The sequence below is a fragment of the Thamnophis sirtalis genome, unplaced genomic scaffold (assembly GCF_051295495.1).
Source record: "Thamnophis sirtalis isolate CommonGarterSnake01/CBP01778 unplaced genomic scaffold, rThaSir2_p1.2 scaffold_3, whole genome shotgun sequence".
NCBI classification, from domain to species: Eukaryota; Metazoa; Chordata; class Lepidosauria; order Squamata; family Natricidae; genus Thamnophis; species Thamnophis sirtalis.
Window position 1 is genome coordinate 57412007 of NW_028261383.1, and position 14562 is coordinate 57426568.

Sequence of the window (14562 nt, forward strand, 5' to 3'; positions counted from 1 at the left end):
GGTTCTCATGTGCTCAGATTCTAAAATGGATCAAATTTATGATATTTGGACCTTGAAGAACCTTTGTCCTCTTAATTACAATTTTCATCTGCTACCAAAGTACACATTTATTTATGTATGTATTTAAAATATTTGTATGGATGCCCATGTCAAATTAATTAAGTCTGGACAGCTAACAACAAATAGACCAAAAATGAATTTAGAAAATTTAAAAAAATTCATACTTCCATGCAGTACTGCAATGCTATCTCAGAACCACAAATACTGGGCTCCCTTTCACTGATCCAATTGGTGAGGGAAGTCATGTCTTAATGGCCTTCCAGAAGGCAAGAAAGGTAGGGTCCCCTGTATCTTGAGGATGGTCTGTTCCACAGAGTAGGAGCAACTACAAAAAGACCCATTTAATAACTTCCACCAAGTGACATTTAAAAGAAGGGACAGACAGTGAATCTATCCATTCCAATCTAGTTGTAATACATACAACTAGATATACATATATATATGTAGATACGTATGTGTATATGTATATGTGTGTGTGTTTCTGTATGTGTGTGTATATGTATATACGTATATATATATATATATATGTGTGTGTGTGTGTGTGTGTGTGTGTATGTATATATATGTGTGTGTATGTATGTATACACACACACACACACACACACATACATATCCCTAAATTACTGAAACAATCAATTCTGGCATATTATATCAGCATGAATAATAGTTGCATTTGTCTCATTCTAATCAGATAAATGTCTTCATTACATATACCTATTTATCTGCCAACTGATTAAATAATCAGTTTTATATTTTACATAATCAAATATTATTTTATATAATATTCAAACTTGCTAAGACATTAATGTAGAAAAAATTGTTTGGAACATTTTCTTTTGGCCATGAAACACAATAAGACAAAGCTGTCTGTAGTAATCTAATCCATAATTTGATATTCAGATACAAAAATGAAGTGTGCATCTTTTATCCTAGTTGCAGATAAAATGTACATAATGTAATGATGCTGTTCAATTATTTGGCTGCAATGCATTGAACTAGCATTCTTCTAGCCAGAGATGCAATAACAATGGAAAACATCTGTTCCTTAAGTAAGCTAAACATTTACATTTTCAAAAAGTGTTTTCTCAAACTGTTGCTGACATTGCCAATTTCCCTCTCCAAATTTCTTTATATCCTTTGCATTTTCATATGCCTATCTGCTTAATTCTTTTTTCTTAACCACAAACATGGCAAGGCAAACATGAAGCATGAATGAATGAAATAATATGCATAGTTCACCAATACTACTGTCTTTCTGGCATTTTTCATTAAGAGGCTTCCAAAGGAAAGGCCATAGTTAATGATAGTGTTTAAGGTATGGAAGCAAAGGAGTTTTCCAGACATGGAAAAATACTTATCAAAACCCTCTCAGAACTGCAGCCAATCCATGCAAACAACAAAGAAATACATGAACCAATGGCTTGATGCAATCTGAAGCATTTTTCTCTATCTCTATAAGCATGACATAGAGTAAGAAGGGCTTGTGTGGTAAATAAAAAGTCTATACAATTCCTTGCATCTCCAGATTGTCTGAAAACTCTACCTGGACAACTGGTAGTTGCAACAGATTTTGCTGAGCTGCAAGGAATAACATTTCCCAAATTTCTAAGGATCTTTTGAGACTTGACTACAAGTTGGTAACATTGTACATTCACAATAATATATAAAGATTAATGCTTTTAAATTTACTGCTCTATAGAAAGGAGACCCATAAATTTGAGAAATCAAGGCTATTTCTGTTTTCCTAAAGGACAACTAAATATGGGTCTTGGAAAACAGTATCTGAATACCAAATACAGAATGCAGCTAGACAGAAAATAAATGAGAGAAAAAAAGCAAAGAATCCTGTAATACATAGCTACAGTATGTATGCTGCAATATATACCTGATATGCAATAATAAATCTGCAAAACACCAAAAACTCTGAAATAAGAGAGTGGAGAAGTAGGCAACAAAAAGCGGAAATGGAAATTAACTGGATAGATGGGCTACATCAAAAAGGAAGAAATAGGAAAACACTGCTCACCATATGCATCCGGTGAGTGTCCCAGGGCTACACATTTCAATGTATCAGAAAATGCAATTGCATATTAGACTATAATTTCACATCCCAGAAATAAAATGTGCAGTTAAGGGAAATGCTACATATTGCAGTTTTAGGTAACTGTTGTCAGGTACAGAGTAATTTCAACTGTATTCAAACATTCTTCCATTCAACACTCTACTTACATTCGGGGTCACCTCTTTAATGACAAACACTGCATACATACACACATATACACACCTGTTTGAAGATGCAGGAGAGTGACAGGCAGCAAAAAGAGAGAGATTTTCTTCGCAGGCTGCAGCTTCGGGAGACTGATTGCTGACAGAGGCCAGATCACTTTGCTCTTGAACCCTTAATTTTTCTCCTAGCAGAAAGATTACAGATAAAACCATAAGCAAATTGGTGAGGCTATGTTTCAATTGACACTTATTTCAAAATAACTATTTCCTTAGTATATAATTGAAATGTTCAGATAAGAACATAAGGCCTACTAGTTTCTATATTGCATAAAAGTTTGAAAATGCATCCTTTAAAACTACAGTACTTATTGCTAAACCTTGTAGAATGTTTCAGTGGATTTAACTTTTTTTTTTTTAAAAAAAAGCCATATTATACAAATCTAGACTTCAAATGATAGAATGACTTTCTGATATTGGAAGAAAAGGAATAAACTGCAAGAGAAATGAATGAGTATGTAAGCAAAAAAACTTTTTCCCACATTTCACACAGAGATTAGCAAACCTGGAGGAAGAAGCTGCTCTTCTCCCTTCAGAGAGTCACTGAGCATAGACATCTTACTCTTATGAAGCTTTTCAAATCATAAATAAACACAGCACTTTTTAATAAAGTAACCTTAGCTTTTTAATAAAAACCAAATAAGATACAGTTACACAGACATAAACTCACATACACACACATATTCATGTAGGTCACGGGTGTCAAACTGGCTGTGTCACGTTGCGGTTATGTGATATTTTGTGACGTTTTTCCTACTCGCGGCGCTGGGGTGGGTGTGGCCTGCGCATGACGCATCCAGCCCACAGGCCGCCAGTTTGACACCCCTGATGTATGTGTATATAAGTAAATAAAATAGCATAGTGTAAATTTGACTACAAAAGGGTAGTTACATGAACAGAAGAAACTGTTATGTATATGAACATAAAATATAGGGTTAGACAAGACCTTGGAAAACTTCTAGTCCAACCCCCTGCACAAGCAAGAGACACTATATCATTCTGGACAAATAGCTCTCTAGTGTCTGTGTCTACCTCTTAGAGAGAGTAGAAAAGAAGGAATGAAGTTATTAAATAAACAAAGAAAAAATATCACCTGTAGCAGACCAAAGAAATTGGGCCTGAGCACAGTGAAACCTCTCTCCTAATCCCATTAAAAGCTACCAGACTTGAAAATGAACAAAGCAAGAGTAGCTGCCAGTTTTGAGAATTAACAAATCAAGGATTTGGAGGCATAAAATGCCTCCTAAAACCCACCCACACTTTTGGATCTAGTCTTGCCAACTTCCATTCTTCTGGCTAGTGCCTGCCAGAAGGGCAAGGGTAAGTGTGAACAAGTGTATGCGTATGAGAAAGAGTATATATAGGTTTGGCTGAAAGTGATTTGAGTGTGGCTATTTCCCCGGGCTGATAGTGTGAGTAACCATAAGCTAAACCTGGGAGTGCATGTCACACTAGAGCAGGGATGTCAAGCACAATTTCATTGAGGGCCTCATCAGGGTTGTGTTTGAACTTTGGGGGGGGGGCGAGATAGGCGTGGCCAGAGTGGCCAGCTAGATGTCACTCGTATCAAGAGCATCTATGGTGGCCCAAGCACTCTGCCCGCAAAAATGGGCTCCCAAGCTCTGTTTTCGGCTGCCACAGCCTCCTGAAATCCTCTGCCAGTGAAAATGGAACTTGGGAGTGCTGCCCGCAATCCTCCGAGCTCATTTTCAGCTGTGATAGCTTCCTGCAACCCTCCGCCAGTGAAAACAGAGCTCAGGAGGGCCAAACATAGACCTCCCAAGCTCCGTTTTTGCTGGGGGAGGCACCTCAGGGCAATCCTTCACTGTTTCCAGGGCAGTCCCGCGGGCCAGATCTAAGCTGGATCTGGCTCCCGGGCCTTGAGTTTGACACCCCTGCACTAGAGCAATCTTGGATTTTTTTCTCACTTTGGATTTTTTTTCTCACCTTGAAAACCATGTTTTGCTATGATTTTATGATTTTACCTAGAAGTGTTGATCAGTCTTTCAGTGTTATGGATTGCAAAAGGATTGCACACTGTAAGTTTGATATCCTTCCACCCGATAGGATTTCTGTCCATACAAAGGAAGAATACTATTACTAGATAAACTAAAAGCAATTCGTTTTATTCCTGGAAGCCTTTTAGATTTTGAGGGCTTCAAGGGCTGCATAAGATGTCAATAGCAAGGTTCAAAAAAACAACTTGGTATTTCTGTTTATTTTTTATTCGTGAGAGATTTACTTAAAAAAGAACGTCAAGATTCAGTGACAGGCCAAAAAAGCAAACTTGTTCACTTGAACAGAATTGGAATTTAGAATGAAGTGACTGCCAAGATGAAAGTGCAAAATAAGAAGTTTTCCATAGAAGTATAAAAAATAAATCTGTCTATAAATAAAAATAATTATTTTTAAAAAATTGGGACTTTAAATACAATACACTCACACAGGCATGCCATTCCTTTTCACTGCAAGGAATAATATGTGAAGTTTGGAAAAACAATATTAAGCAAAAGAAATCTGACACAGGAGATAAGGGGGGGAAAGGAAATCTTAGTAAATCTAATTTATACCAACATAATTCATTATTATCTCCTCATCCATCATTTCCTTGCTAACCATCCTTGCTTCTACTTCATTTATATATCAACTGGCTCTCATTCTCTAGACTTTATTTTTGTCTCTTTTGAAGGATCTCAGCAACTCCATTTAACTGACTTTCCCAGTATTCATCTTCCTGTCAGCCAATTTTCCTTCATGAAATTTATCTTCATTTATTAGCCCTGTATGGCCAAACCACTTCTCTCATATTTCTCATACTGATCACTCACTTATGTATTTAATCAATTCACGCCCATTGATTCTTGACCATATTTGTTCTCTTTTACCACACACACTTAAGTAATCTATTTAGGGAGTCCCACAAAGAAGAAGGGGCTCAACCTATTTTTCAAAGCACCTGAAGACAGAACAAGAAGCAATGAACAGAAACTAATCAAGGAGAGAACCAACTGCATTCAGTTTTGGTCGCCACAATGTAAAAAAAATATGGAGCCTCTAGAAAGAGTGCAGAGAAGAGCAACAAAGATGATCAAGGGACTGGAGGCTAAAACATATGAAGAACGGTTGCAGGAACTGGGTATCTCTAGTTTAATGAAAAGAAGGGCTAGGGGGTGACATGATAGCAGTGTTCCAATATCTCAGAGGTTGCCACAAAAAAGAGGGAGTCAAACTATTCTCCATAGCACCTGAGGGTAGAACAAGAAGCAATGGGTGGAACCGAATCATGGAGAGAAGCAACTTAGAACTGAGGAAAAATTTCCTGACTGAACAATTGGAATTGTTGGACTGAACAATTGGACTGAACAATGGAACAACTTGCCTCCAGAAGTTCTGAATGCTCCAACACTGGAAGTTTTTAAGAAGAGACTGGAACAACCATTTATCTGAAGTGGTGTAGGGTTTCCTGCCTAAGCAGGGGGTTGGATTAGAAAACCTCCAAGGTCCCTTCCAACTCTGTTATTCTATTCTATTCAACCTAAACATAAGGAGAAATTTCTGGACAGTGAGAACAATTACCGAATATGCTCAAGTATAAGCCAAGTTTTTCAGCCCACTTTTTGGGCTGAAAAAAGCCGCCTCGGCTTATACTCGAGTCAGTGAAACACAGAAGCCCCGGGACTGAGTAGAAGTTCTCTGCGCGAGGTGAAATGGCACGCCGCCGCCTCGCTCTCCTGCCACAGCCTCCGTTTCAGTCGCGCAGAGAACTTCCACTTGCTTCTGGGGCTGCTGCCACCCGGCTGAGGCATCTTGGGAAATGCAGTTCCCTATCGGAAAGAATGGGGTAGCTGCGAATTTGTAACAACATAATACAACTTGGTGCTTCGCAGGTTACGAAAATCTCGTTTGATTTGCACACTGTTTTTTAAAAGTTAGATAAAGAAATTATACCCTAGGCTTATACTCGAGTCAATAACTTTTCCAGTTTTTTTGTGGTAAAATTAGGTGCCTCGGCTTATATTCGGGTCGGCCTATACTCGAGTATATACGGTAATCAGTAGAACAGCTTGCTTTCAGAAGTTGTGAGTGCTCCATCACTGGAGGTTTTAAGAAGAGATTGGACAACTATTTTTCTGAAATGATATATGGTCATCTGCTTGGGCAGGGAGTTGGATTAGAAGACCCCCAAAGTCCCTTCAACTCTGTTATTCTGATACTCCCGTTGTAATCAACTTAGTGTTATGTTTCTTCTGATACATTCAACTCTTATTTCATTTAATAAACTGAACGTAGACATTTTTGGAACATTTTTGGAAGTGTCATATTACTCGTTATCTTTCTACCAACATTTGCATCTATTAAATGTTTTCCATTCATTTCGCATCTTTAGTAAACATTCTATTAAGATACTCAAAATGACGTTCTTGCTTACTGTTCCAAGTGTATGACTTCACTCACTGTTTTCTGTCACTTTGGTGTTTGATAATTTTCTTTTCACATCCTTACTTACCATTACACTTAATGAATCTAATACTGTTCATTACATGCTACATTATATATTCTTCAATACATCTAACAAATCTAATAATCTAACAAAGGCTTCAAATCATTCAAGTTTTCAGCAATGAAATTGTCAGCATATAAAAGGACCTACACATCCGTGTTCTTAATAACATGACCAATATTTCTTATACATTTATCCATGAATACTTTAAAAAGCTAAGTATTTGCATATCCTTTCTTACTCCTGGCTCACTATTGAATATTCATATAGCATTCTATTTACTGTCACACATGCTTTAGTTCCATGGTATATCTTTCTTACAAGGAGCAACTAATCTGCAATTCCAGGTTTATACAAAATATTCCATACTTCAAACCTATTCACTTTATCATAAGACCTCTCCAAATTTCTCAGTGATCTACTGAGGAGCAACATGATCTTTAATTCCAAGAAAAATTAAACGGCATTGCATTTTCCAAAATTTGCTTATAGTAATTTCTTGTATCCTTTGGATCAGAATTTTGCCCAAACACTTCCCAGATATGGTTGGTAAATTATTCCCAATGGATTCCCGTATTCATTGCTGTCAACTGTCAGACGCAGATGGTTTCTTAATATACACATTGATTGAATTACACAGTCACTTGTACAAATCATATCCACATTTTTCAGTTCCATCATTTATATCTGTGGTTTTACTATTTTTCAAAATTCTCAAAGCATTTATAATTTCCTTTTCATCATTTGTTCCCCTTGGAAATTAAGAAAATAAGATTCTATTTCAATTCTGCTTAGTTCCTGGGAAGCTCCTTATTTAGCCCTTTTGCTAACTTCCAAAACAATTTGGGATTGCTTTGAAACAATATTTGGAAGTGGAATTTTTAACAAGAATTTTTATAAACATGTAAATTTTGCATGCAATGTTCCTTAATATACAACTGTTGTATGCACTTTTTTATACCACTTTTTAAACTCAAAGGATTTTTTTAAAAATCCAGATAAGTATAAAAACTGAGAAATGACTGAATTCTGATTCACTTCTAAATGTATTAGTTTATATCAAAACATTAAACAAATTTATAATTCTTGCTTTATAACTATGTATCTTGCTCTAAATCATTTCATTCACATCCTTTTTCATCCAACTATTGTTCTGCCCAACTCATGCCCCATATCAACATGTTCCTTATAATAAGAAATAGAGTGCATTCAGAAAGTTATTCCCATCACTTCTGTCAATTTTGTTATGCTGCAGCTGGATTCTACAGTTGTTGAAATGTATTTATTTTTTCATTAATCTATATTCAGTGTCCCATAATGACAAACATCCCTGGGTGAGGCAGATCCCCATCCACATGGAAGATCAAGCTGAGAATTGTCTGAATCTTATTTTTTTTTTTGTTTAAAAAAGGGAAGCAGGAATTTTATTAATGAAATTTTAAGGGGAGGGGAAAATATGCACTATAAACATTATTGGTAGGATCTAGACCACTTAAATTTAAAGGTTTTTTTTAAAGTCTGATATCACTCTTTTTAAAAAAATTACGCATTATTTCCAATTGGGAAGAAAAGGATGAAAGTGACAAAGTTATGGAAAACAATGTTATATTAATGAAACAAAGTTTGCATTCATCTGCAATTCACAGTTGTAAAAAATATAGGTCCATATCAGCTGAGGAAACGAACTCTATAGACAATACCAGCAACAAAGATCAGAGATGTAAGAGCAAAAAAAAATGTTATCTGAAGATCTTTTAAAATGTGTGTATTTCATCCATTACAATATGAGTATCTCAGCCATTCCATATAAACAAATCTCCACAACTGTATAGGAAAAGTCATAAGTTGAAATCAGCTGGGTAGCAAAAATTCAGACCATAAGAAAAAATAACAGCAACATTAGGAATTAGAAATGCAGGAGCCAAAAATTGTTTCTATTTTCATGATACACAATTGAGAACATATGTAGTTCAGGGCTGGACTGTGAAGTCCACAGTGCCTTCTGAGCTTATTGCTTGCAAATATTTCATTATTTTACTAGGTAAAATGATCAGTACTAATCATTATCACTGATGATGTTACCTAGTTGGGTAATGAAATGTCTCCAAGCAAACAACCAAGCTCAGAGAGCACCAAGGGCTCCACAATACAATTTCCCTTTTTGTGATATTTCTTTGATACAGAATATAATGTAAAATAACTATACAAGCTGTGTATCTTTATGACTTTAAAAACCTTATTAAAACAAATGTTAAGATTCTTTTCCAATTTTAGTAAACTAGGTAGGGAACAAACAATTCACAAGCATATTTCCATTAGATGCAATTCTACCTTCTCAAGCTAGAAATCTACAAAATAAAATTGGACAGGTGTTTTAGAAGTTCACTAAATCAACTCTTAAGGAAATTAATATGTTTTCTTTTTGTTTAATTAATGAAATTATATTAATCATAATTAGCACTGAATACCACTTTCAGTAGTTGCTTCTTTCTGCTCCGGTTTTTCTTCCTTTATCTGTTCTTTGCTTGCATTTTTCTTTCGTTTTTTCATTTGGTCAATTAAAAGCTGAAATTCAGCTTTGTGTTTCTTTCCTGAAAAATTTAAAAGAAATGTGTAAAGAAGATCCTTACCATGTGAATAAATGTATAACAAATTACTGATTTTATTTAAATTTTTGACATATTTTCATTGAAACTGAAGTAATTTAAACACAGCTTTAAAATAAAATAAAGGAAATGTTAGGCAAAATATATTTTGCTATTGTTGTAAACAAATAGTACTTATCCTTTCTTTTTGATGTACCACAAATGGTTAACATGGTTAAACTGGGACGGTTAAAATATGTTTATTTGGCCAGTAATTTTAGTAGGAATTATTGCTAGAATAGTATAAAGAAATAGAAATACTGTATGCTCTGTTCTGAACATAGAGAAAGATGTACCAGACCACCAGAACTGATGAAAATTGAACACACATTGAACAAGAAACATGTTGCTCAGCCAAACTTTGCTTATTATGGTATTGTAAGGTTCTATGTATAATTCTATTTTGTCAGACTTCTGGCAAACATTGTTATCATCCACAACTTTCTCCAATAAGTATGTCTTTTCATGTTGTTTCAATTTCATTTACCTCCTAGACTGGCCACATTTTCACTCACTGTCAATTAGTAGAACTATTCCTCCTGTTTGCATGGTAATTAAAATGTATTAATTGCATAATGCATTGATGCTATTATGTTTTAAGTCTAAGAAGGCAACAAGACAAGAAAGCATGTCTTAATAAAATATGTTACATCAAACCATTCAATATGCATCTTGTACAGTTCTGTCAGGAATCTAGTTCTAAAAATACAAAGACTATAAATTGCTTTGAATACAAAGCTGTGATACATAGCCAGGATGAAAAAAAATGCAAGAATGCAAGAAAGAAAGCCTTAATAAAATATGTTTCATCAAATCATTCAACATGCATCTTGTACAATTCTGTCAGGAGTCTAGTTCTAAAAACACAAATCACCAATGAGACAATTGCTTTGAAGAGTCTGATATATAACCAGGATTGGGGGGGGGGGGGGGAAATCTGGCATTACCAGTTTAAATGCAAAATTATGTGCACTGAAATAAAATTGGATTGGATTACTTTCTTCATATATATGTACAACAATCCTATAAGAGAGGTAGACAGTTATAGAAGGATTGACAGAATTGTGTAGGAATATTTCTAGACCAGAGGAACTAATTTGATTTGTCAGCCTTATATTTTTCAAATCTCACCATTTTTCACTCAAATAACAGGTCGTCTTCTAAGCACTGAAAAGGCAGATCCTATTTGACAAAGTTGTTGCACTTTATGGCTTCAGAACAGAATATTGAACTATTTCAAGTTATGGGCATTAATAGATGAGAAGAATTTTGAGGTGTAGCATCCAGCCTTTGCAGTTTTATCTCTAAGGAATTATCTTAAACCAGATCAAATTTCAGAGGAAAGCAAATTTCCATGCAAATGCATTTAATGCATTTTTAAACATTCTTGTTTTTAGTCCTGCAGTGGTTCTTCTGCTACACATTTCTTGAACAATATTTTTTGAAACATAAGACAGAAAATAATTATCCTTTTCAAATATTTAGTATCAAAGAAAAAAACATGAAGGAGGAAAGAAAAATTTCCACCATGATCTAGAAATATATCTGGCTCTACCATTTTTCTTTGCTATTTTAAGATTTAAAAAGAGGGTTATTTTTGTTTTTATAGAGTAGATAATTTATCATTCAGATAGTTCTGAAAGCTTTCTGGGCTGTGCACTAAGTAATAAATTACAAGACTGCTGTAAAAAAATAATGTATATACTAAGACATCTTCCAAGCTGTTTAATCCATATATTCCATATAGGTAATCCTCAATTTACAATTAGTAGCTTATCGATTATTCAAAGCTACAACAGACCTCCACCAGTTGCGAATTTATGGCCACTGCAGCACTCCCACAGTGAATGAACTCAGGCACTTGGCAATCTGCCTACTTTTAAGAGAGACTGCAGAAGTTCTTCAGCAGCCTCCCACATACCTCTTTCCCATCCCACCCACCCCCCTCCCCAGGTTCCCACAGGCCCTGGCCCTTCTTCCCAGCCTGCTGGGCCCCACACCTTCATCACCTCTCTGATCAGTCTTCATCTTTTACAACAGATCTCCTTCTGGAAACTCTGGAGATGACTTTGGGAAATGAGTGTAAGCTGCTCCAGCCCACAGCATCCCTAGGTTGTGTGGTGCCATTCCGGGAGAGGCCACAGGGATGCTGAGGGACGGAATGGCTTGCTCTCTTTCCCCAACATAAGCTCCAGAGGTTCCAGAAAGAGATCTACAGAAGTTAAGTATCAATCAGTGATGGAGAGTGAGGAGGAGGGTTGAGACACAGAAGGTGGGAAACCAAGGTCAGTGGAGACATGGGGGGAGTGGAGCATGAATTGTCTTCAGGAATAGGGGAGGCTTGGGGTAAGTTGACCTGGGTGTGCACTGGGCCTCCCAGGACTTTCCCCCACCTGAGGCACCCTCTGGATGGCTTAACAACTATACTTATGAGAGCAGCAGGAGGGGTGAATCATTATGCTAAGTAATCAAATGGGAATGTCTCTTAACGACTATCACAATGTGTGACTGAAATAGGCAGGCTCCATTTGGCAGTTCAAATCCCACCAGGCTCAAAGTTGACTCAGCCTTCCATCCTTCCAAGGTAGATAAAATGAGGACCCAGATTGTTGAGGACAATATGCTAATCAATTTAGAGAGGCTGTAAAGCATTGTAAAGCACTGTAAAGTGGTATGTACTGTAAGTCTAAGTGCTATTGCTATTAGGATTGTAAATTGAGGACTATCTGTATATCAATGATATTTCTTTATTGAAATAGCATATCCATCTTGTTTCCCTTTAACATTTCAAGGCACAAATCTAAATCTTTAACTGCTTGTCACCAAAAACACTTTATGAGCCATAAATATCTTGTCAAAAGTAGGATATTACTAAAGGGAGATATGGTTTTAAAATATAAATATATCTACTATTTCATGCACAATAGAAGAAATATATCGTTTCACAGATGAATGAAGGAAAATAAAGGGAAATTATTAAAATAGTTTTATGTGAATAATTTCTGGGGCTTTGGTGATTCAAAATATTCTTAGCAATTATCTATCATCTCCATTAGTGAAGTAGTTACTGCATGTAATTTTCTTCTTGTGTCCTGTAAAAATAATGTTCCTTGTCTTTGGGTTTTCCTATCTCCTTTTGAAATGGTTTTTAAAAATAGATAAGCAGTTTATCCCTTCTAGTATCTATTTTTTTAAAATCTCACCAAAACACAATAAATAGGTATTAAACAACAAGGAAGAGGTATTTGCAAGTCTCAAGACACAAACTTCCTACCACTATTTTTAATTGTCTGATCAATTGGGGCCAGGCTTTTTGAAATCCTTTCTCTGTTCATTAAGTGACTGCGGGTTCATCTCGCTCCTGTCCAATTGTCCCCTAAGCAGCATATCTTTCTCTTCTCGCCCAAGGTCATTCACACATTCCATTACATCAAATTAGAAAAGGTTGTGTAGGGTTTCTTTCCTGTGACTATTCAACAACAGAAAAAAGCAACAGACAATTCTGCTAAATAAAAAGGTTATCTGAGAATACTATCAGATTAACCATCATCCATACAAAATGTATTAATATATGTCTGTGTTCCACAGACTTCTAGACAGCTTCAGGAGTTTAATGATCAATTTGCATTTGTAACTAATTCCTACAAATATGTCCTTAATTCTTCTCTCTTATTCCATCAGCAAGCTGAAATAAGCTAATTATAAGACCTTTCCCCTGACCCCTGTGGTCAATTAATACAGCATTATATCATAAAGTTGCTCAGATTCCATCAAGCCTGGATTCTTTGTGGTAAGGATCTAGATGCTTTCTAGAATGTCTTCTGCCACTTATGGCCTGGATCTTTTCCCTTCCTGTTTTCTTTGTGGAACCTGGAATTTCAAGTAATTCAAGTGATTCCCAATCTAGCAGGCTGTTAATAACTCCTTGAGGGAGGGTGTTGCTGGCAGCTTTAAGGGAGATTGTAGTGCATTTTTTTTCCCTTAAGCCCTTCCAGGACCTCTGGATGTTATATTACTACTGTCCAGTCTCCAACCTTTTTCCAAGAGAGGATGTTGAGGAATCAACTACAAAGTGATCTAGATGAAGCAGATTATTTGGATACGTGTCAATTAAGTTTGGACATTGGATGGAGACAGCTTTGTCTGAGCAAGAGGATGCTTTTTGTTGGGCTCTATATAGTGTAGTGTACCTGTCCTGATCCTTTTAGACTTCTCAGCAGCCTTCAATAGTATTCTGTACTGATTTCAAGTATTGTGGAGTAGAGATAGTATTTTGCAGTGCTTCCATTCCTTCCACAATGTAAGTTCCAATAAGTGGCAGTAGGACAGGAGACCTCAGCTTGGTGGTTGCTCCCTTGTGTGGGGTACCATAAGAGTCAATCTTCTACATAAAGGGACTAGAAAAGATCATGTATCAATTCAAGGGTCAGTAACATCAGTATGTTTAATATATATCTGTGTCTTGGGCCTGGCTGGTGTCTACAGGCTGGATAGGAGAGAATAGACTAAAACTGAATCCTAGCAACACAGAATTATTGTTTGTCCATCGAGGTGTTTGAACAGTCTCCCAGTGACTCACGTGTCCTGACCCAGTCCATGTATGTACAAACAACAAAGATGTTAATTGTAAACTTTACTGATAGGTCTGTAAAATAAACAATCAAGCAGCAAAGAAAACAAAACTACAAACAAACATACAAACATACATACACAATAAGGAAAACAAGTCTCAAGAGTACAGCAAGCGTGCCTCGAAGAAAGGCAAGGTCCAAGAAAGGTGAATTAGTTGACCGTTTCAACTAATTGGTGTGTCCTTTGCACACCAAGAATGGTTCTGATAGCATTTTCCCCCACTGACCTTTTTCTGTCACAAATATCCTTCATGCATATGTTTGAACACAGAGGTTATCTCAAGTCAAAATGTAAGAGTTCTCTTGAAGCTGACCAACCACATCTAGGAAGCTTTCATGAAGAAGAGTGGCCAAGCAAAGTGCAAGGTCAAAACACTGCAGAAGGTTTGTCAGCCAATTAAAGTACAAAGTCAAAGTCACAAGACTTCAAATTGGGAGTAGA

General features: G+C 36.2%; 1 protein-coding gene across 5 annotated transcripts in view; it reads right to left on the reverse strand.

Moving 5' to 3' along the window:
• The window catches only part of RAD18 (RAD18 E3 ubiquitin protein ligase), a 120288-nt gene that overhangs the window by 44308 nt on the left and 61418 nt on the right, over positions 1-14562 (reverse strand). For all 5 annotated transcript variants that reach the window (XM_087708923.1, XM_087708924.1, XM_087708920.1 and 2 more), the window contains exons 10-11: positions 9313-9435; positions 2345-2471 (exon numbers count right to left, since the gene is read on the reverse strand). In XM_087708923.1, coding sequence (XP_087565049.1) covers positions 2345-2471; positions 9313-9435 — 250 coding nt within the window. The remainder of the gene's footprint in view (positions 1-2344; positions 2472-9312; positions 9436-14562) is intronic.